Source organism: Buteo buteo, chromosome 9 (assembly GCF_964188355.1).
Source record: "Buteo buteo chromosome 9, bButBut1.hap1.1, whole genome shotgun sequence".
In the NCBI taxonomy this organism is placed as follows: Eukaryota; Metazoa; Chordata; class Aves; order Accipitriformes; family Accipitridae; genus Buteo; species Buteo buteo.
In genome coordinates this window covers 8,535,412-8,554,399 of record NC_134179.1, presented here as the reverse complement: position 1 = coordinate 8,554,399, position 18,988 = coordinate 8,535,412, and the positions used below count along the sequence as shown (strand labels likewise).

General features: G+C 52.6%; 3 protein-coding genes across 7 annotated transcripts in view; 2 read left to right on the top strand and 1 right to left on the bottom strand.

Moving 5' to 3' along the window:
* The window catches only part of C2CD2L (C2CD2 like), a 32,194-nt gene extending 23,299 nt beyond the window's left edge, over positions 1 to 8,895 (bottom strand). For 3 of the 5 annotated variants that reach the window (XM_075035252.1, XM_075035253.1, XM_075035249.1), the window contains exons 1-2: positions 8,482 to 8,894; positions 471 to 566 (exon numbers count right to left, since the gene is read on the bottom strand). In XM_075035252.1, coding sequence (XP_074891353.1) covers positions 471 to 566; positions 8,482 to 8,724 — 339 coding nt within the window. In that variant the 5' untranslated portion in view covers positions 8,725 to 8,894. Of the gene's footprint in view, positions 1 to 470; positions 567 to 8,481 lie in introns of all 5 variants that reach the window. The other 2 variants (XM_075035248.1, XM_075035251.1) reach the window with 2 other exon arrangements.
* Positions 8,896 to 9,246: 351 nt separating this feature from the next.
* Positions 9,247 to 15,747, top strand: DPAGT1 (dolichyl-phosphate N-acetylglucosaminephosphotransferase 1). Its single transcript, XM_075035254.1, has 9 exons — positions 9,247 to 10,730; positions 10,841 to 10,961; positions 11,056 to 11,269; positions 11,794 to 11,940; positions 12,075 to 12,159; positions 12,607 to 12,795; positions 13,393 to 13,480; positions 13,844 to 13,999; positions 15,164 to 15,747. Exons 1-9 carry the CDS (start codon positions 10,576 to 10,578, stop codon positions 15,227 to 15,229), a joined length of 1,221 nt encoding a protein of 406 aa, XP_074891355.1. The 5' UTR covers positions 9,247 to 10,575; the 3' UTR covers positions 15,230 to 15,747.
* A 2,355-nt stretch (positions 15,748 to 18,102) lies between these two features.
* On the top strand, positions 18,103 to 18,589 carry H2AX (H2A.X variant histone). The gene has a single exon (XM_075035258.1). The coding sequence runs from the start codon at positions 18,149 to 18,151 to the stop codon at positions 18,581 to 18,583; it is 435 nt and encodes a 144-aa protein (XP_074891359.1). The 5' UTR covers positions 18,103 to 18,148; the 3' UTR covers positions 18,584 to 18,589.
* Positions 18,590 to 18,988: the final 399 nt, after the last annotated feature.

Below are 18,988 nucleotides of genomic sequence, written 5' to 3'. Positions count from 1 at the left end.
AGTTTATATCCTCGGTGAGAGGCAGCCGAGCAACGGCAAAACCTCTAAAAGCGATGGGCAAGGTTTACCCGTTGTGCCAGGAAAGAAACATCAGGCTTACTACCAGACCCAGTTCTGCACTGCCAACCTGCCATTTCAGACTCTGTACATGAGGCAGTAAAGACCTATTGGTGACAGGAGCTCTCTCCTCCTCTCCACTGTAGGAACCCAATATTCAGGCTTGGCATCCATACGCCCCAGCTCCAGCAACACATCTGCCACCGGGGCTCTCCCAGAGCTCACTGATGTGCAGTCCCAGAGCGACAATCTCACAAGCTCATCGACAGACCTCCGAAGCCTACAACAGATCTCACCCAAAACTTCCCTGGTTCCATCATCCCCATCGCGCAGGCCTCAGCAATCTCCACAGAACACACTGTCAGTTGATGGAAAAAACCCACACTGTACAATTCAGAACAGCAAAGCCTTACCATGCTGTGGTCCGACTGTCCCTTGCACGTCACGCGACTTATATTTGCGGCTGGTGGTAACTGAGGACCCTCTTCAAATGTGATCTGCACTGAACTCTATAAAAAAAAGTTTGTTAGTTCCCAGTGGTCAAGGTACCCCAGATCGTTTCAAAGACGACAAATGATTCTGATGTTGGGCCCTAGAGACACTCCAGTCCATTTCCATGAACCTGGCCAGCACACGGAACCATCACACACTGCCCACTTCGGCTTGTCCATACAGAGAAAGGAAACAAGGTCTCCAGTCAAGGCTTAGAGTTGCAAACACCAAGTTAATTTCAGACAGGCAAGCCCAAATGAGAACAGAAAATTGTTCTGGATAGCAGTCAGCTATAAGTCAAGTGTGTGAACCCTTCTTCATTGCAAAAGCTTTGGTGTTTCTTCTCTCTTTCTCTCTCCCCTCTCTGCGCTAATCCTGCCCCAAGTAAAAAAACAAAACAAACAAAACAACCCCCACACACACCACAATACCAATCAACAACAACAAAATCCACCCTCAGCATATGGTACATCAGCTCCTGTGCTTGACTCATTCCCTTTTTCCACCCTCTCCTGGTTTATTAGATTACAATCTCCACTGCAGAAGCATCCCTCTTCTTCATTTGAGGATTTTCCCCATATAACAGGACCAGTTCTCTACAGAGAACCCTTCTCAAGAAATATAAGACCAAGATAAAGAGTTGAGAGCACGCCTGCAGAAAACCTATCCCCCAAAGATTCCCTCTGCTCACAAGGGGCAAGAAGAGAGAGACAGCAGGCAATCCGAGCACAAGGACATGACTGTTTGCCGAGCTGCTCATGTTTTCGGGCCAGGGTGACCGAAAGGGAGGATAAAGGTGTGGGAAACCACGCTCTTTTTCTCAAGCAAACAAGACTGTGCACTGTCACCTCTGCAACAGACTGACCCAGGTGACAGGCGGAAGGTGGGTGGAAAGGGCTCTCGGGCACTAATCTGATTGACGTACATACTACCACCTGAAGAGCCGTTTGCCCACCAAAAACTAGTCCAGACGCCTGCCCTCCTCTCAACACAGACACGAGGCAGCTCTCCCAGTGACTAAACTTCAAAACTGAAAGACTCAATGGAGAAACAATGTCGGATCACTCCCTGCTGCTTCATGCTATTAATGCTTGCTGTTTCTTCTTCTCACAAGCCTCCTCCACCAGAGCTGTGCATTCACCCACCTGGGTCAGTCCAGATTATCAGATCAGCCCTTTCTCTCCACAACCAGAACCTCTACCCAATGACTCAAGTATATAATCATCAGCAGCAAGCTGTTGCCCTGCTCTTCCGAACACGTCGCAGTCTCACCAAACTGGGTGGCATTGGCCAACTTCAGAAGATCTCATTACTCAGCCCACTTGGAATGAACTGCATGCACAGGGTAGTGCAAATCTAGAATTACCCCAAGGCAGAGAAAAAACACAGAAGAAAAATAAAATGAGGAGCGTAGCATGCACTTGAGAAGCAACTCAATTCTTTCCAAGTCTTTGCCTGGTTTTAAGGCAAGTAACTTGAAATCCAAACAGGAAATATGAAATACCAGCTGCTAACATTTAAAGATCTACAGAAAAAAGTGAGACCTTGTGACTGAAGCCGTTCTCTGGAGTACCAAACACAAGAATGAGACATGTCCAGTAGGCAGACCGACCCTCACTTGCCCACTGCCAGCTCCCTCAGATGACGCTCCTAGCAGAATCTGCCCGAATTCAGATGCTGGCGTGCTCTGACCACAAATGCGCTGTTATAAAGCTCCCACCGTGCATATTATGTTCTCACATTCACCATGATTCAGAAACGCAAGGAAGCGTGGGCAAGTCTAGACCTGAATGAGATTAGGACGTGTTCTTTTTAAATTCACCAAGCTGAAAGAACCCATGCAGAAACAAGAAAATCACAGAAGGAAACAGACTATCAAGAGGGAAGCGACTGAAGAGTGTTCCTCCAGGACTAGGACTCAGGAACGCTAGCCTCCCTCTATTATCCTTTTATGGAAAACCATGAGACTTCCACCCCATTTTCAGCATTTTCCTTTCCCTTTCTTGGGACTACGCACAAGGGAAAATGCAACAGCACACCCAGAGGATAGTAAAGATAGCTCTCAAACAGGCAATCAAGACAGGAATCTACGGTTCTTCCCAGCCACACCAACAAGCCTGCGGAATCTGAGGGCCAAGACCCTCCGCTGTTCTGAGTTCACACCAACAGCCTGATGTACTCACAACCATCGGCTCCTCCACAACGATTCCACTATTAAACCCAGCTTTGCAGAGCTGCATTTCCTTACAGCTTTTTGTCAGTTGATAAGCTAAAATGAAAAAAATGTGACAGCAAAAGGAGCTAAGAATAAGCCTACCTGGGGAGAAAGCAAGATCACTCGCTTCTAAGCATAAATCTATCCCCGACTCCCCTCTGGGACTTAAAAGGAGAGCAGGGGTGGAGTCAGACTGGGAGTGGGGAAGGAGGCACTGTCAATTGCAATGAGCACTATCAGGCCTTATGTCCCTTCCGTTGACCAGATTCAAGAATAATTTCGTAGGAGACAGGGACTGGGGCGGGGGGGGTCTGGGGCAGAGGGGGCCACAGGGGAATACAAGGCCAGCGCATTTTCAACGATGGAATTATTTTCAACAACGGAATTGCCATCAGTTCTAAACTGAGGTTTACCTGAGAACTACAATGCACAGCAAAAAAAGGAGATGCAGCTTCTCCTTCAAGACCTCGGCAGACGGCAGGACTATCCTTTAAGCAACATCATCACAACAACAAAACAAAGAAACCTAACACACACCAAGCCCAGAACAAGTCTGTTCTGCACTCTTCAGAAGGTGTGCATGGACTATATGGAGAAGACTGTAGTCAACCTGAGGCTGACTTCCCCTAACTGCACTAAACTTTTAAAAGACCAGAGCAGTATTGCTTAAAAAAATTTCTCAGTTACAGTGAGTGCTTTCATATTATTAAGTCCCTACCCTCTTCTCATTCGGCAGTCCCCTAGATCACCTGAAAACATAATTCCTCAGGGCATGGCACGAAAAGTTACTCAGCCTTGCAATATGTTAGCGAAGTTGCAATGGAGACTAAAACAGTCTTACTTCTTCTTCTACTGGTACAGCCTCCCAGCACTACAGGCTGTAACATGAAAGTTCTCATATAAGTCAGCAAAGAGTTCCTCAGCAGAACGCATCTTGCAAAAACTCAACACTGAAGCGCCAGCTAAAAGACAAAATGCTCATTTTCAGTTGTTTTATTGCCTGACAGATACCTCAAAAATAACTGTGTTACAAAGGACAGTTGTGAGTCTAGGCCAAACATTGCAACGCAGTAACTTTCTATATGGATTGCAAAGTGACTGAAATCATTACATAAGTAGTCATCTTGAGCAACAATTACATATCTCCATGGCTTTGTAAGCTTACTTGGATTCATGGCCCACACTAAGTCTTCCACCTCTATCCCTGATCGAAGTCTGTGCCATTTCTTCCACATGTCCAAAAGAATTTCCATGTCTTAATTCCAAGGCACAAGGAGGAAACACTCGCAAAAAGATCATTGTTATCTCTTTCCCAGTTACATGATCGGTCACTTTATCCCATTTTATGGGGACCAGGGGGCTGAGCACTGGAATTCTACAGCTCAAAAGCAAGGCATTGGCAGGAATGGGACACCTGAGGGGCGTGAGAAGAAAAGGATCCGAGATGGAGTATTTTTCCCAGTTAAACACATGTAAGCAGCTCCAGGTAACTCCTGATCTTATCCAGAAACCCACATAAGACACAGCCCCCCAGGGTAACCACCAGGCCCCACTTCAGAGAATAGCTTTTAGACCCAGCAACTCACTGCGGCAATGCCGCTTTCTGAGGAATGACTGCAGCAGAAACCGAAGCATGGCCCTCCAGGGGCCTCTGTGCCATTTCAGCCATCAGCTAATCTTCACCTTACAGGAGTTCTAAATTCTGGAACATAGAAATTCAGGTCATTTTGTGAGAATCTGAGGAATTCGGCACACAACGGAAGAGCACAGTGCATCAGATATGGGTGACTGCTGACACTTGGCCACCATGGCCACAGCATTCTGACAAGAGGGGCACGGGACAAGAGGGTGTGTTTCTATGGGATGGGGCAGAGGGGCATTTCACAGATCTTCTCGCTTCTGTTCGGTCCCTCTCTCCGAAGAGGGATGGCCTCTACCTGTGCATACTCTGTCCCGGAGAAAGGCCCTCAACTTTCCTGTCAGGTCTTGAAAAGAGAAGAAGCAGTTGCTGTGCACTGTACTGAGCCAACTGCAGGGGGGCCACTAAGCGTCACTCATGGCAGCGGATCCCCTCAATACAATATGCATCGTATCAGAATGAACTTACTTTCCATCACAAAATAAAGAGCTGGCTTTGAGGGTTCAACACCAGCAGGATCTGCAGGGTTTGACTTCCATACGATAAATCGGCTGAGCGTATCCTGACACTCAGAAGTTTTCCGCAGCAAAAACGACAGTTTTTTCAGGATGTGGATCGCGGGTTCAACGCTGCAGCTGGCTATTTGCACGACCAGGGGAAGGCGGGGAGGAGGAAGGAGGGAGAAGGGAATGGAGGCAGGCAGAAGGAAGAACTTTAGCAGCTGACATGTTAAACACCAGACCAAGTTTCTCATGTCTTACCCAGTGTAACTATCAAGAGCATAATCTTACACTACATAATCTAGTCTTGTTTAGTTCCAGACAAAAGATTCAGTTCCAACAGCCTGCAGCATGTAGTAGTCCCACATCCGCCTTATACAGTGCCACCCTCTCAATCTTCTTGTACCTCATCCTGTAAGATCAAGAACATAGCCCAGTTAGGCTACTCGTTAGGCTACTACTTGTCATCAGTCCTACCATCTCTCAGAGGAGTCAGGCCCCCACTCTGGACTCCTCCTCCCCTTGGTATACTTAAGGGACTGTTTTCTAACTCTTTTTTAGAGTACGATGAAGGCTTCTGAACTCGTTCAAGTAACCAGTACAAGAAATGGGACTTGAATACAACAACAGGGCCAGTCAATTTTTCCCCCCACTGCCAGCTATGAAAACTTCCTACCCAATTTGGAACAGGCACCTTACCGTTTTCTCAGTTGTTGACAACTAAGCACAAGCAATTCATGACATTAAAGGAAATTAAAAGACAAAAAATCACCAGAGAAGTAACAGCCAAATTCACAAAAGCAGGCACAGCTTACGGTTTGATGGTTAACCTGATCTTTATCCCCGTATCTGGCAGACCAACTGCGCCCTTGTGGAAAGATCCATTTTTCCACCAACCTTTTGGGAACAGAGCACTCAGTCTCTTGAAAACCTGTCAGAGGATAAGCTCACGCTAAAACCAACGAACAACTTTGAATACCCTGTCCTTTGACACCATCAGAGCCTGTACGGGGATACAAACATCCATTCCCATTTTCTAATGCTAGCCGGCTAGATCTAAGGTGGGAAAGAGAGACTGGGTGTGGCTACATTACTGTTAAAAAGGACAATTTCACTTATCGCAAGTAGCAATGAAGGAGAAACTGTGCCAACCTTTCCAAGTCAATCTAACGTTTGGTAAGTCAATCTAACATTTGGTAAGTCAATCTAACATTTGGTAAGTCAATCTAACAAGGCAAAGGAAGGAGGAGGTAAGAAGTCATGCCACGCATGGAGCAGAGAGAACTACAGGTGGGAAAGCAAAGGACTGAACACAATGGAACAAGGAACAAAAACTTAGTTTCTTCAAAAGGAAAACAATAAAAACTAGCTGGGGAGCATCAGTGAGGCAGGTCCAATGAACCAAATCCATGCAAAATGGTGGCAATAAGCAACACCCAGCTTCACGAGCAGCGTCTCTGACACACCTCAACATCAGAAGACAAGACATACATAAGACAAGCATTAAGAAAGGTAGTTTGGAACAAGTCAATTCCCCCATCCATCCCTAACAGGCAGAAGATACAATTTAGCAGTTAAATCAGCAGGGGAACAGGGGTACGCAATGGTACGCGGACAGCCCATCTGCATTCATACCTGCAATACTTGTAAAGGCTGATTCTATGCATTTCTTACAAGAACAAAACTCGCCTTGAGACACGCTGCTCTTCCAAGTAGTAACGCTCAACCATCTCGCCTCGTAGAAGCGACAGACAACAAAGTCTCTCAGAAAACTCACCGTTCCCCCACGGCCAACATACAGGGTACCAGGACCAAGCAGTACCAGCTATGGCTTTCTTTACAAAACCTGTAACAGTCTGTGCTATAAATCCACATTGCCTGGTCTTAGGTGACTTCGTACATCCTTTCAAAAGGAGTGGCGGACAACACTTTTAAATATTCTCTGCCCTACAATGCTTGACACCGGTAAAACAAAAACACACCCAATCTGAGGCCAGAAAAGGAACGCAAAAGGTGGCTCATCACGCACAAGTATCCCAATTCTGGTCATTTTGTGCCTCCTAATGCCAGGAGGCAACCATCATCCGAAAATAATCACAGCTCTTGCTCTGCACTTTGAAGGAGATCATTTGATAAAATCCTTTCAAAAAGGGTTCTGCTCCACTAGCATTAAGGACTACGGAACTTCAAGAACACCACGCTTGACTTATGTGATTAAGATTTGTTCTGTCTTGTGCAGTTACTTTCTAGTACAACTGCTTAACAAGCCTTATTAACCCTTCTGCTCTCAAGATGACAGACAACGCTATCTAATTTAAGCAGGAAAACAAAAGGCTGAAACTGAGCTGCCCTGTACTTGCCAATGAAGTTAAGCCCTCCTTCGATCAAACCACAGAGGACACTCATTCAGGTTCTGCAGCCTTTATGTAAATGGCTGTATCACAGGGGTGCAACTTTCATGCCTTGTAACAGAAAAGGACTTGCCCAAAAAGAGACAGGTACCATGCAGGCGACACATAACAAAAGCAAGCATTTCTTCCTAAGTCACCTCCCTCAAAGATCCAATTTCTTCTCATCCCAGCGAGTTATTATCAAGATATTACACTGAGGCAAACGAAAATACAGAGAAATGAAGAGCTACAGAAGGTATGCTGGAAAAACTGCTGTGCAAACGTTCCCAAAGGAGCCAAAGTCATGACAGTACCTACAGCGTTAGACTTTACAAAGCCTATTACGTTGATACACCTAACAACAGTCGGGGGCAGGGGGACTAATAATTTCTCATTCCTCCCCGCCTTCATCAATCGCCTGACTTTTTCACGTGGTCATGCTGCACTCAAGAGATCTGCTTTTCTGTCCTGCCTCTAGTCCACAACTTATGTAACTTTGTCAAAAGGGGAGAGACTTTTCCAGTCTCATTGGAAAACTCAAACACAAGTTCGCATCGCATTCTTCAAGATTTTAACCTCATTTTCTTCAAACACATTAGCTTCACGCTAACCTTTTTCAGCTCTTGAACTTCCCCTGCAACTTAGCAGAAAGGCCCTTCCTTCCTGTTCAGATGACAGAAAAAAAGGAGACTATGACAGACTCGGACTGTAGCTGTGGCAGGCAAAAGCACCTGCCTTGCAAGCAACGCGAGCTACCGTGGAATTATTTCCACGCGGAATCAGAGAGGCATAGTCTCCTTCGCAAGCCTCAAAACTACAGATCGATACAACAGTAACGCTAGGAGATTAAAGGGAATAAAGACCAGCAAATTCGGAAGAGGTTGCTGTGGAAACCTCGAAGCGGCTACACCAGCCGGTTTCATCGACACCTCCCTTCCCCCGCTCTTACAAGGCGGCATACTCACGCTGAGTTACGCTCCCGTCCCACCAGGCCGGCGCGAAGCTGCTCGAAAAGCGACGCCGGCTTCCGCCGGCCAAGACCTCGCCGCCCCCGACAGCGCCCGGCGACGGACGCTTCCCCGGAGCCCGAGAACAAAGGGCAGCCGCCGCCGCCGCCCGCCCAGAAGCCGCCGCCGCTCCCCCCCCACCTCACGGCGCCCGCCCCCGCCCGCCCGGGCCCCGCCGTACCCCGTGCCGGCGCGCCTGGCTGTTGAGGGCTCGCACCCAGGCCCGCTGCCACTGCTCTCGTAGGGACCGGAGGGCGAGCAGCGCGGCGAGCAGCGCCCGGGCCCCGGCCTCCTCCGCCGCCCCGCGCCGCCGCGGCGCCCGCAGGGCCGCGGACCGCCAGTACTGGAGCAGCCAGGCCGCGACGGTGAGCAGCGAGGCGGCGAAGAGCAGCACCAGCGCGGCCCAGCCCGGATCCGGCCCCATGGCGCCGCGCGCAGCGACTCACGGCGGGCCGGCCGGCATAGCGGGCCGGCCCCCGCCCGGCCCCGGCGCTGCGGCGCCGTCCCAGCCGCCGCCGCCGCCTCCCGCCGGGGGAGGGGAAGGCCGCGCCGCCGCCCTCCTCCCGGCCCCGCGGCGCACGTGGGCCCGGCCCGGCCCCCGCCGCGCGCCGCCGCAGCCCGGCCCCAGCGGCGCGCCCGCCTGCGCACAACCGCCGCCCCGGCCCGCGCGCGGCGGCGGGGGCGGCGGCGGTGCCGACGCCGGCCGCCTTCTTCCGGCGCTGGGGCGCCGCCGTGCGCGCCCCCGCGCGGCCTGGCGGGGCGGCCCGAAGGGGGCAGCGGGTCTTCCCCCGTGGCCCGACGCCCCCCTCCCCCACCCGGTCGTAGCTTACGGCCCGGTTCTCCACGCCTTCCCCTCCCGAGGCCGCTCCCGTGGTTGTGGGCCCCCCCCCCGTCCGGGTCCGCACGTCGTTGACGGGCGGCCGCCCGTCCGGGCACCCTCGTAGCTGCTGCCGCCGCGAGCCTTCTCTTCCGGCGGCCTGAAGCAGCAGCGCGGCCGCGCCCTGGCAGCCGAGCTCCCCGCCGGCCTTCGGAGCCCCGATTAAGACGGCTTTTCTCGTAACGCCGCCGTCCTTCTCACCGGCAGCGACTCCCCGCCCTACGCCAGGCACGCAGGACACACCGGCGCGCCGAAGCCTGCCCTTCGCCCGCTGCCAGCTCGGGCCCCCTGCGCTGCGGAGGGCAGGTAAGACGAGCTTCGACCACCTCTCCTCGCAACGGCCGCGACCCAGGGTAGCAGCGGCCGGCTAATGCCGATTCCTGGCTCTGCTGGAGGGTCTCTGGCCACCCCCCCGCCCCAGAGCAGCAGCACGGGAAAAGCCGTCTGAAGCCACCTCGGGTCACCACGGGAAAGCCCTTCTGGCTGCTACCGCACCCTCTGCCGCTTCCCGCCTCTGCCCGCCGACTCGCACCTAAACGCGACATCTGTGGAGAGAAACGGTGCCTATCCCGACTCCCCCCCCCCCCCCCCCCCCCGCAGGAATAATCCCCTGGGGCTCTAACAGCTGCTACAGATCGCCCGGCGACTGAAGAGCTCGAGTGAGACGTTTTATTGTTGGGTTTGGTTTTTTTCCCCCCCAGCATGTGAGGAAACGCGTGGCGCGAGGAGACCGACGGTCGCTCCGTTTTTCGCTCCCGCGCATCCCGCCAGCGCTAGACGCGGGAGCGCCACCCCCACCCCCCGTAACCCGGCTCCCCGCCCCGGAGGCGGCTGGCAGTGCTGCGCTGCCCGGGGGTCGCCGGCAGCCGCCCGCAAGCGCCGCTTCCCAGACCTGGGCACAAAAGGCGGTGCCGGCTGCCGGGCGGGCGCTGCCGACGCGCCGCGCGCTCCTCCGCTGGGGCTCGCCCGCTCCCCGCTGGGGAGGAAGTGACGTACCGGGAGGCGGAATAGAGCCGGTTCGAGGGGCGCCGAGGCGGCCATGGCGGTTGCGGGCGCCGCGGGGCGGAGTCCGTCGCGGGGCCGCGCCCGGGCCGGGGCGAGCGCCACTTCCCGCACGGACCCACGCAGGCTCCCGCGCCGGGCACGGGCGCTTACGGACGCCCTCGGCGCAGCCGAAAGCGGTACCGGCCGCGGCCGGTCTCCGCGCAGAGCCCCGCGCCGGCCGGCGGCTCGCGCCAGGGCCAAAGATGGCGCGCCCCTGGCCGGTGGGCCGGAGGGCGCATCCGGTGCCTCCTCTCTAGCCTCCGGCTGGAAACACGCGGCGGGAGGCGGCGGCGGGCGGCGCTCTGCGCCCGGCCCCGCTCTTTGCCCTTGGCAGGGGCAGCGCCCGCCGCGGCCATGGCGGCCTGGCCCGCCGTGCCCCTCCTCATCAACCTCGGCGGGTCGCTGCTGGGCTTCGCGGCCACGGTCACGCTGATCCCGGCCTTCAAGGACCACTTCCTCGCCGCGCGGCTCTTCGGCGAAGACCTCAACAAGGCCTCGCGGCATCCCGTGTGAGTAGCGCTGCCCCGCTGAACTGTGGACCGCGGGGCCGGCCCGGCACCGGCCCCGAGACCGGCCCGGGGATCGGCCGGGCTGACTCCCCACCTTGCCTTCGTTTCAGCCCCGAAGCACAGGGCGTGATCAGCGGGGCCGTGTTCCTGATCACCCTCTTCTGCTTCATCCCCGTGCCCTTCCTGAGATGCTTCGTGGAGGAGCAGTGTGCGGCCTTTCCTTATGACGAGGTGAGGCTTGTCTGGCCTGGCGCCGGACGTGTGGTGGGCATGGGCAGGGAGTGGCCGCTGGTAATCAGGGTCCCGTTCGTTCTCTGTTCCGCAGTTCGTGGAGCTCATCGGTTCGCTCCTCGCCATCTGCTGCATGATTTTCCTGGGCTTTGCCGATGACGTTCTGAACCTGCGCTGGCGCCACAAGCTCCTTCTTCCTACCATGGCTTCCCTCCCGCTGCTCATGGTTTACTTCACCAACTTTGGGAACACGACCATTGTGGTGCCTAAGCCCTTCCGGGTGCTGCTGGGCATGCACTTGGACCTGGGTAAGTTATGAATCACCCAAAGCCATCATCCAAGCGGCGAGCAATCGGCAGAAAGGGTCACCTCATGGCACTCTGTGCTGCAGGGGGAACACACGAAGGATTTGCTTAAGTAGCCAAAGAGAGGGCACAACTCACCCACTAAGTATTAGGCTGGAAAGAACATCCAGAAACCCAGCATGCGTTCAACTGCACATGGATAGGCACTGATCATTTTTCCAGGATTCTGGCGATAGCTGGGTGATCGGCTGCCAATACCAGAATGACCAAAGGACAGAAACAGAGCACTACAGTCTGCTGCCATGTCGCAACGGTTTGCTGCCATCACCATGTTGTACATACGTGTACACGTGAGGGCTGTTCACAGGACAGGGAGTGATTTATTAGTAAGCTACTGCTATCAAAACTCACTGAGAGCACTAGGTAATGGATTGTTGTACAAAGCAGGAAGCGAGAGCTTTGGTGAACCGGACCGAGGCCTGCTTTGCCTATGAATACTAAAGCACTTGGTTCGCTCTGATCTGCAGGTATCCTCTACTATGTGTACATGGGCATGCTAGCAGTGTTCTGCACTAACGCCATCAACATTCTTGCTGGAATTAATGGAATTGAAGCAGGGCAGTCTCTGGTGATAGCTGCTTCCATCATCGTATTCAACATTGTAGAGTTAAATGGTAAGGAAGATAACATATATGTTTGCACATGCAAAAAGCAAAGGGAGATAGAATCCTAGATTTCAATATCTGGTATTACTAAAAATCAACCAGTCCTGTCTTATCACAAATGCATTTTTTTCTTGTTTCTGTAGGAGATTATCGAGATGATCACATTTTTTCCCTCTACTTCATGATTCCCTTTTTTTTTACCACGCTGGGGCTGTTTTACCACAACTGGTAAGAGGACAGACATTCAGAGTTTCTTCAGAAGCATCCTTTCCCTTTACTTTCTCCCTTTTCAAACAAACCAAACCACTTACCAATGTGCAGGTGGGACACTGGAGCGTAGACAGGCTTCTTGCTAGAACCAAGAGCGCAAAGCATCGAGGCACCGGTAGCTTTTGTTTCTATTAGAACAATTCCAGTCATGCTGGCTCACCAAAATGCACAGAATACACTCCCCCAAATGTCTCACTAGCCATTTTTTCATACCGTATTCTCTGAAAGTCAGGTTAGTCCCAGTCCCGCAGTTCTTAGCGTAAATACCTGCAATTGTTTTTTATGGTGTAGATCCCCTCTTGGCCCCTAGCCTGCCATGTGGGAATACATTCAGTGGTTATAAAGTCATTTTCATGGCAACAGCGATTGTGACAGACCTTTGCTTTTCTGCCCTGTGGATTGCAGGTACCCATCTCGAGTGTTTGTTGGGGACACCTTCTGCTACTTTGCTGGCATGACCTTCGCTGTGGTGGGGATCTTGGGGCACTTTAGCAAAACAATGCTGCTTTTTTTCATCCCACAAGTGCTCAACTTCCTCTACTCGTTGCCTCAACTGTTCCACATCATTCCTTGTCCCCGTCACCGGCTGCCGAGGTAACGTACCAGAGTGACCCATAACGGTACCACAGATTGTGCCTTTTATCTCCAACACCAGCTGAGAAAGGTGGTGGTAGGTGCTCTTTTTAAAAGCCATCAAAATAAATTTTATAGTTAAAAGTTAGCTGGCTCGCTCTGCCAGCTACGAGCGAGTCACACAGTAGAGGATTCTCAAAGAAGTTAACTCTTCTGACTATGGCCTGCCCCAGATAAAGAGGAGTGATTTTTAACAATGTTAGAATGTGATTATTCTCAGCTACAAGATTGAGGGAAATTGATACAGGCCACTTTTAATGCTGTTGGAGTAGGATCTGCTAAGATTTCGTAGTAGCAGGCATTCTGTGGCACTATGCCATATCAGCAATTGTCTCTGCAGCTGTTAGATTCTTCTATTTTATTTTTAAAACTATATAGCTTTATGCATATATTGGGGACGCAGTATCAGCAGCTGTTGTTAAGCATACCAGATTATTCCTGCTTTTTCCACCAGTGGATTTCTTCCTCAGCTACTCAGCTAGGGATCTAAGTCTGCTTACATAGGGATCTCTCTGTCTCCTTGCTCTATCCAGACTAAAATTTTAATGTTTCTTTTAGGCTCAATCCTAGTACAGGGAAGTTGGAGATGAGCTACTCCAAATTCAAAACTAAGAGTCTCTCTGCCCTGGGAACAAACATTCTGAAGGTAATACCTGGAAAACATTCAAAATCCAGACGCATTTTAAGGTGGTGATCAAATGTGAGAGGAACAGGATGGGAGGGAATGCCTAACTTCTGGGTTCACTAGTTATTTCCTGGCTCAAATCCAGAAGAAAATATTCTGCTTAGTGTGTCACCCTCCCTCGCAGTCAGTCGAATGTGTTAATAATCAGTCTTTCAGAACAGCACGCTTAGCCATGTCCCAGGACCATCATAAGCCTGTCCTGTCTTTTCAGTAAGAGCACGAGCGAGTCTTCAGGGATGGTACAGCAAAAGGGATCTAGAGCAAAACCAGCCGGTGAGCACCAAACATACCTGGTGAAATAGCGTGCAACATTTCTTTCCCCAGGCAGTCAAGATCTTGCACATAGTAGATGTGAGGAGTGGAACAGATGAAGATGGCGAATACACCGAGTGCAATAATATGACACTTATTAACTTTGTTATAAAGCTGATTGGACCCACCCACGAGCGAAATCTCACTCTCCTGTTGCTACTCATTCAGGTCAGACAAATGGTTCCTCCAGTAGAAAGACGTACTTTGCAATAGAAACAGATCCAAATCGGTCTCGAGAGTTGAAAGGGGGAAGTAAAGTGTCATGCTCTTCACACAAGATGCAATTGAGCTGTGCAACTTGAGGAGAATCAGAGCTCAAGGAGGAAACTGATTCCTCCCCCCCTCTCCCCGCCCCATTCATTGGGAGCTAATAAAGTCCCTAAGGTTAGCTTGAAAAGAGTCCCAAGGCACGAATCGCTGGCTGCTAGAAAAACATTAGGAAAGCGGAGTGCCTTGTCACTCTGACCCGATACAGCCTTTTTTCCACATTCCTGTTTTTCAGTCACACCAAATAACAGTCCCGGAGTTATCTCCGGTCAGCGGACTTGCATAAGCGTGGCAGGCACCTCAGCGGTATCTGAAATCTGAGTGGGGTGCAGGAGTATTTTGAAGCAACTTGGAGCGCAAGGATAACATGCCTCAGATACTGCCGCTACCTCCATTCAGCATGTGAACTCGCATGCATAATATAGTAGAAACACTGCTTTTGGAAAGGCCTGCATTGTTTAGTTGCCCACAATAAAATTATTTTTTCATCCTCAGATCAAAGATAAGAGATTCTTACTAGGAAAGAGAAGAGACAGCCAAATTCCCATTCGTGAGGAAGGACTTCCAGCAAACAAACCTGGAGACTGAGCAGGGCTTAGGCAGGCTACATCGGGGATGGGAGAGGACGGGAAGTACGTACTGCTTGATCTTGAGCCCAGTCACAGCAGAGAAGTCTTGGCAGCACCTTCTTGTAAGGATGCTGAATTGCAGCTTTGACACGAGGTATTTTCCATCACAAACCATAGGGTTTACGTTTTCTCCTTAAGGAGGAAAGAGTTGTTCCCAACTGTTCATCTCGTCCACTTGTCCTCAGAATGCAACTGCGCGCAGGCACACGCAGAAATCTCCTGCGGATAGCTACAGTTCTCGGACAAAGAACTGAGGACTTTGGCTAGACTTCTGCCTTTCATCTTTCTATACCTAAAAACGTAGCCTAAGTGGTGTTATTTAGTGAAACGAGGCACGCTCGAAAGCACAGCAAATCCATCTGGAAAGGAGGAATCTGCCAGCCTGTAAACTACTTAACACTGTAACGTTTCTGTTGTCTGTCTCATTTTTACCTAGGTCCTGGGTAGCATGATTGCTTTTTCAATCCGGTACCAACTAGTGCGCTTGTTTTACGATGTATGACTGGGCTGTCAGGAGCAGGGGAAAGAGTTGTACCTGCCAGTCAATTTTCTCCAGTTGCTGACCAAATGATTCAACTGATCTTACTCCGGCCCTCCGAGAACCTCAGGACACCTGTCAGAATGCAAGCAACTACTCTGCGTGGGCCAGTCTTGAACTGTAATCATCTTTTTTTTGTGCACAGAAGGCTTTTGTCCGATTCTGCTGACAGAAAAGAGTCACTGCTACTTGAACATCATTGTTACTGGGAATACCTTTCAGAGGGGAAGTAAATGACCCAAATGTTTACTCACAGCAAAGCGGGAAGGATGAAATCTCTATACATCTAGCAAGCATGTTACTGTTCCCTGAGAGAGGAAACAGGAACTTCCATTTCCATGAGACTCTGTACAGCAGAGCAAGTAAACCAGAATCCTCTCCTGGCTTCTCCAATCCTGTCTTTGGTCCATGGACAGAGAGTGACATGTTATAAACCATACCCAAAACTCAAGAGCGCTCTGAGAATAAAATAACTCATGGTACCCTTTCCCCTTCATGCTTTGCCTCAAGAATATTGACACGCAGCAAAACTAGGTTACACGATACATCTCTGTGGCTTTCTACCCTGCTAGGGGGCTGTTCGTTTCTGCGGCAGGCTCCCTTCTCTTTCACAGCTACGGGGAATGTTCCCACCAAAGGGCTTTTATTTCTGAACATCTTTATCATCTGCCTTCCCACCTTGCTTCGTGGAATAGGACATGTCTGGACCAGGCTAGCAGAGTAAGGATGGCTGTGTCCTTGCGTAACAGAGGACTTTCATAAAAGCCTTAGATTAATGTGGAAGTAAGACCCTGCAGGCTGCAATTACCTCTTCCTCAAATACAAATCGTTATTTATATAGCAGTAGCTGGCACTGTAGTTCACCACAGAATTGCTGCCTTCCTGACAGATAAACACACACAGCCTTGGAGTACCAGGTTAAAGAGTCTGCACAAGATTAATGGGAGTGAAAAGCGAAATAATGCAACAGCAAAGACAGGGACGCTGAGATGGGTGACAGTAGAAGTTGCTGAGTCCAGTAACTTAATAGATGCAAGGCTGCCACACCTCCACACACCCAGGTCCAGCCGGTAGCAAGGCTGAGAACGTATTCCTGGTAGGCAGAAATGCATATGTCCAGGAACACTGATCAACACAGAAAATACACAGCACTCAAATGTGAATGGTACAAGTGGCCAAATCCTCTTCCTCCTCTCCAGCTGATGAGTTTGGAAGTCTGCTAGTAGGGTGTATTCATATAAACATATACGTGTACATACACAAATGTTAATGAATCCTTTCAGTAGCTGGCCTTAAACGCTCAGTCTGTCCAGTAACTAGCTGCTGGATTTCCTGGCACCGGGGCATATGAACACCTGAGGTCCACAGTACTACACTACTTGCTCTTACTCAAATCTTCTCTCCTAGAGAGGGGGGAGAGAGAGGAATTAGTCTCTCTGCTAGCTGATCCAGATGTATGGCCTTCCAGTAGCCAACTTGCAGATGCCTACCCTGTTTTATCCAGTAAGCTGGCTCAGACCTACCTCCAGTAAGCAACATGCTGACCCCGAAGGCTCCCATATCTGGTCCTGGAAACCTGGCGCCAAAGTCTGTTATCTTGCTCGCTAGCCTGGCTCATTCACTAGTGATCACGCACACTGGCATTCCACCCTAGCCCTGGCTCCCCTCTGCACATGCTCCAGTCTTCTCATTCGCCGGTACAACATATACACTGGCCCCTTTGACCTGTGGCCTGACACCAGTTGCTGGCGCTTAGACATCCAGACATTCACATGCACACAGGGTAGACAGTCCCTTCACAGTGGAAGAAAAAAATCTAGAAATGGAGTTGAGTGAGACAGGACAGACTGCAGAGATAAAGGCTACCAATCAGCAGTTTGTTCACACACGACCACCTTCTTCACCCTGCTACTCCTCCCATGTTTTTTTCCTCCTGGTCCTCTTTGACGCCTTCTCCACCATTGGTGCTTCCCTTCACACATTCCGAGAATCCCCTAAAAAGGATTTCGCAGTAGGTTTTACACATCCCCAAACGTTCTTCCCCTGTATGCCACCATAAGCCCAATACCCCCACGGGCAGGGATCCTGCTCAGTCTGCAGGGATCCCAGGAGCCCCCCTGCCTCACTCCGGAGGGGAGCCGGGCCAAGACCAGGGCCCGAGGGCCGACCCCACTCCTCAAAAAGCTGTGGGAGCAGCCCAGCCGGGGTGGCACCTTGCCGGTGCGGTCATCGGAGTGCCCCATCGCCTCCGCCCCTTTGGGTTACCGCCACCAGCCCTCGCTCACGTAACCTAAGGGGTGACACAGGCAAAGCTCCTCACACAGAGCTGATCTCGAAGCGTTACCGCCTCCTGTCAGGAGCACTAGCGCTCGCGCGGTGGGTGCTCTGCCTGCCCGCGGGTGGACGGGAAGCAGAGGGGCCCTCTGCGAGACGGTCAGCTCGTCCCGAGCGCAGTCAACGCAGGCCCGCCGCTGCCAACTGCACCGGCAGCAGCTCCCTGACGAGCAGGCAGGCCCGCCACCGCGCAAGTCCTGCCGCGGGGCCGGGCGGCCGCGGGCCGGGCGGTAGCGGCGCCGCACTTCCCCCGCTTCCCCTTCCCCTTCCCCCCCGGCAGCGGCGCGCACCGGTATGCCTCAGCACCGTATGAATTTGGCGCCTTACCTTCTCATTGGCCGGTCTCCGTCGCCAATAGACTCGGGGCAAGCGCGGTGGTATCGCACAGGCGACCAGTCAGCAAAAAGCTTCTTCCGGCAGACGCACCAATAGCGAGGCGCGGCGGCCCCGTCCAATGAGCTGAGCCGTACTTCGCGGAGGGCTATAAAAAGGCTGGGTGCGGGGCCTCCCGCCCCACTTCGCCGCAGAGCTTCGGAGGGGGGAGGCGCCATGTCTGGCCGTGGCAAGAGCGGCGGTAAGGCCCGAGCTAAGGCCAAGTCTCGCTCCTCCCGGGCTGGGCTGCAGTTCCCGGTCGGGCGCGTTCACCGGCTGCTGCGGCGCGGGCACTACGCGGAGCGGGTGGGGGCCGGCGCGCCCGTTTACCTGGCCGCCGTGCTGGAGTACCTGACGGCCGAGATCCTGGAGCTGGCGGGCAACGCGGCGCGGGACAACAAGAAGACGCGCATCATCCCCCGCCACCTGCAGCTGGCGGTGCGCAACGACGAGGAGCTCAACAAGCTGCTGGGCGGCGTCACCATCGCGCAGGGCGGCGTTCTGCCCAACATCCAGGCCGTGCTGCTGCCCAAGAAGACGGGCGGCGGCGGCGGCGCGGGCCCCGCCAAGGCCGGCAAGAAGGGCAGCGGGCAGCAGTCGCAGGAGTACTAGGCCGGCCGGCCACCCCCGGCACCACACAAAGGCCCTTTTCAGGGCCACCCCCATTGCTCACCGGGAGAGCTGCGATCCGCGGGGGGGAGGGGGCGCGTCTCTGTCCCGCCGGCGGGCCTGGAGGCGGCGCCGGGGCTGGCGGCGGGCAGGCTGCCTGCTGGGCGGCGCTGCGGGGCCCCGGCGCGCCGGCTGTGAAGCGGCGGTGAGGAACGTGCCCGCGCAAGCCCCGTCAGAGGAACTGCGAACAGAAGGGCCGCTCTGCCGTAAAGACTTAGACTTAACACCGGGGTGCTTGTCATTCAGCTGTATTTATCGTCTGTTACATTCAGTGGACATTGCATAGAGAATAAACGATGCTTCGTTTCCAAAACGGGACCCCGGCAAGGTGCCGTTTCAGTGTTTCTA

What these genes read in the sequence shown, in the direction of transcription:
- DPAGT1 (XM_075035254.1), top strand. Translation starts at nt 10,576, where the DNA reads ATGGCGGCCTGGCCCGCCGTGCCCCTCCTCATCAACCTCGGCGGGTCG. An exon ending in CGGCCTTTCCTTATGACGAG is followed by an intron (nt 10,962 to 11,055) that starts GTGAGGCTTGTC and finishes TCTGTTCCGCAG; the next exon opens with TTCGTGGAGCTCATCGGTTC. An exon ending in CAACATTGTAGAGTTAAATG is followed by an intron (nt 11,941 to 12,074) that starts GTAAGGAAGATA and finishes TTGTTTCTGTAG; the next exon opens with GAGATTATCGAGATGATCAC.
- H2AX (XM_075035258.1), top strand. Translation starts at nt 18,149, where the DNA reads ATGTCTGGCCGTGGCAAGAGCGGCGGTAAGGCCCGAGCTAAGGCCAAG.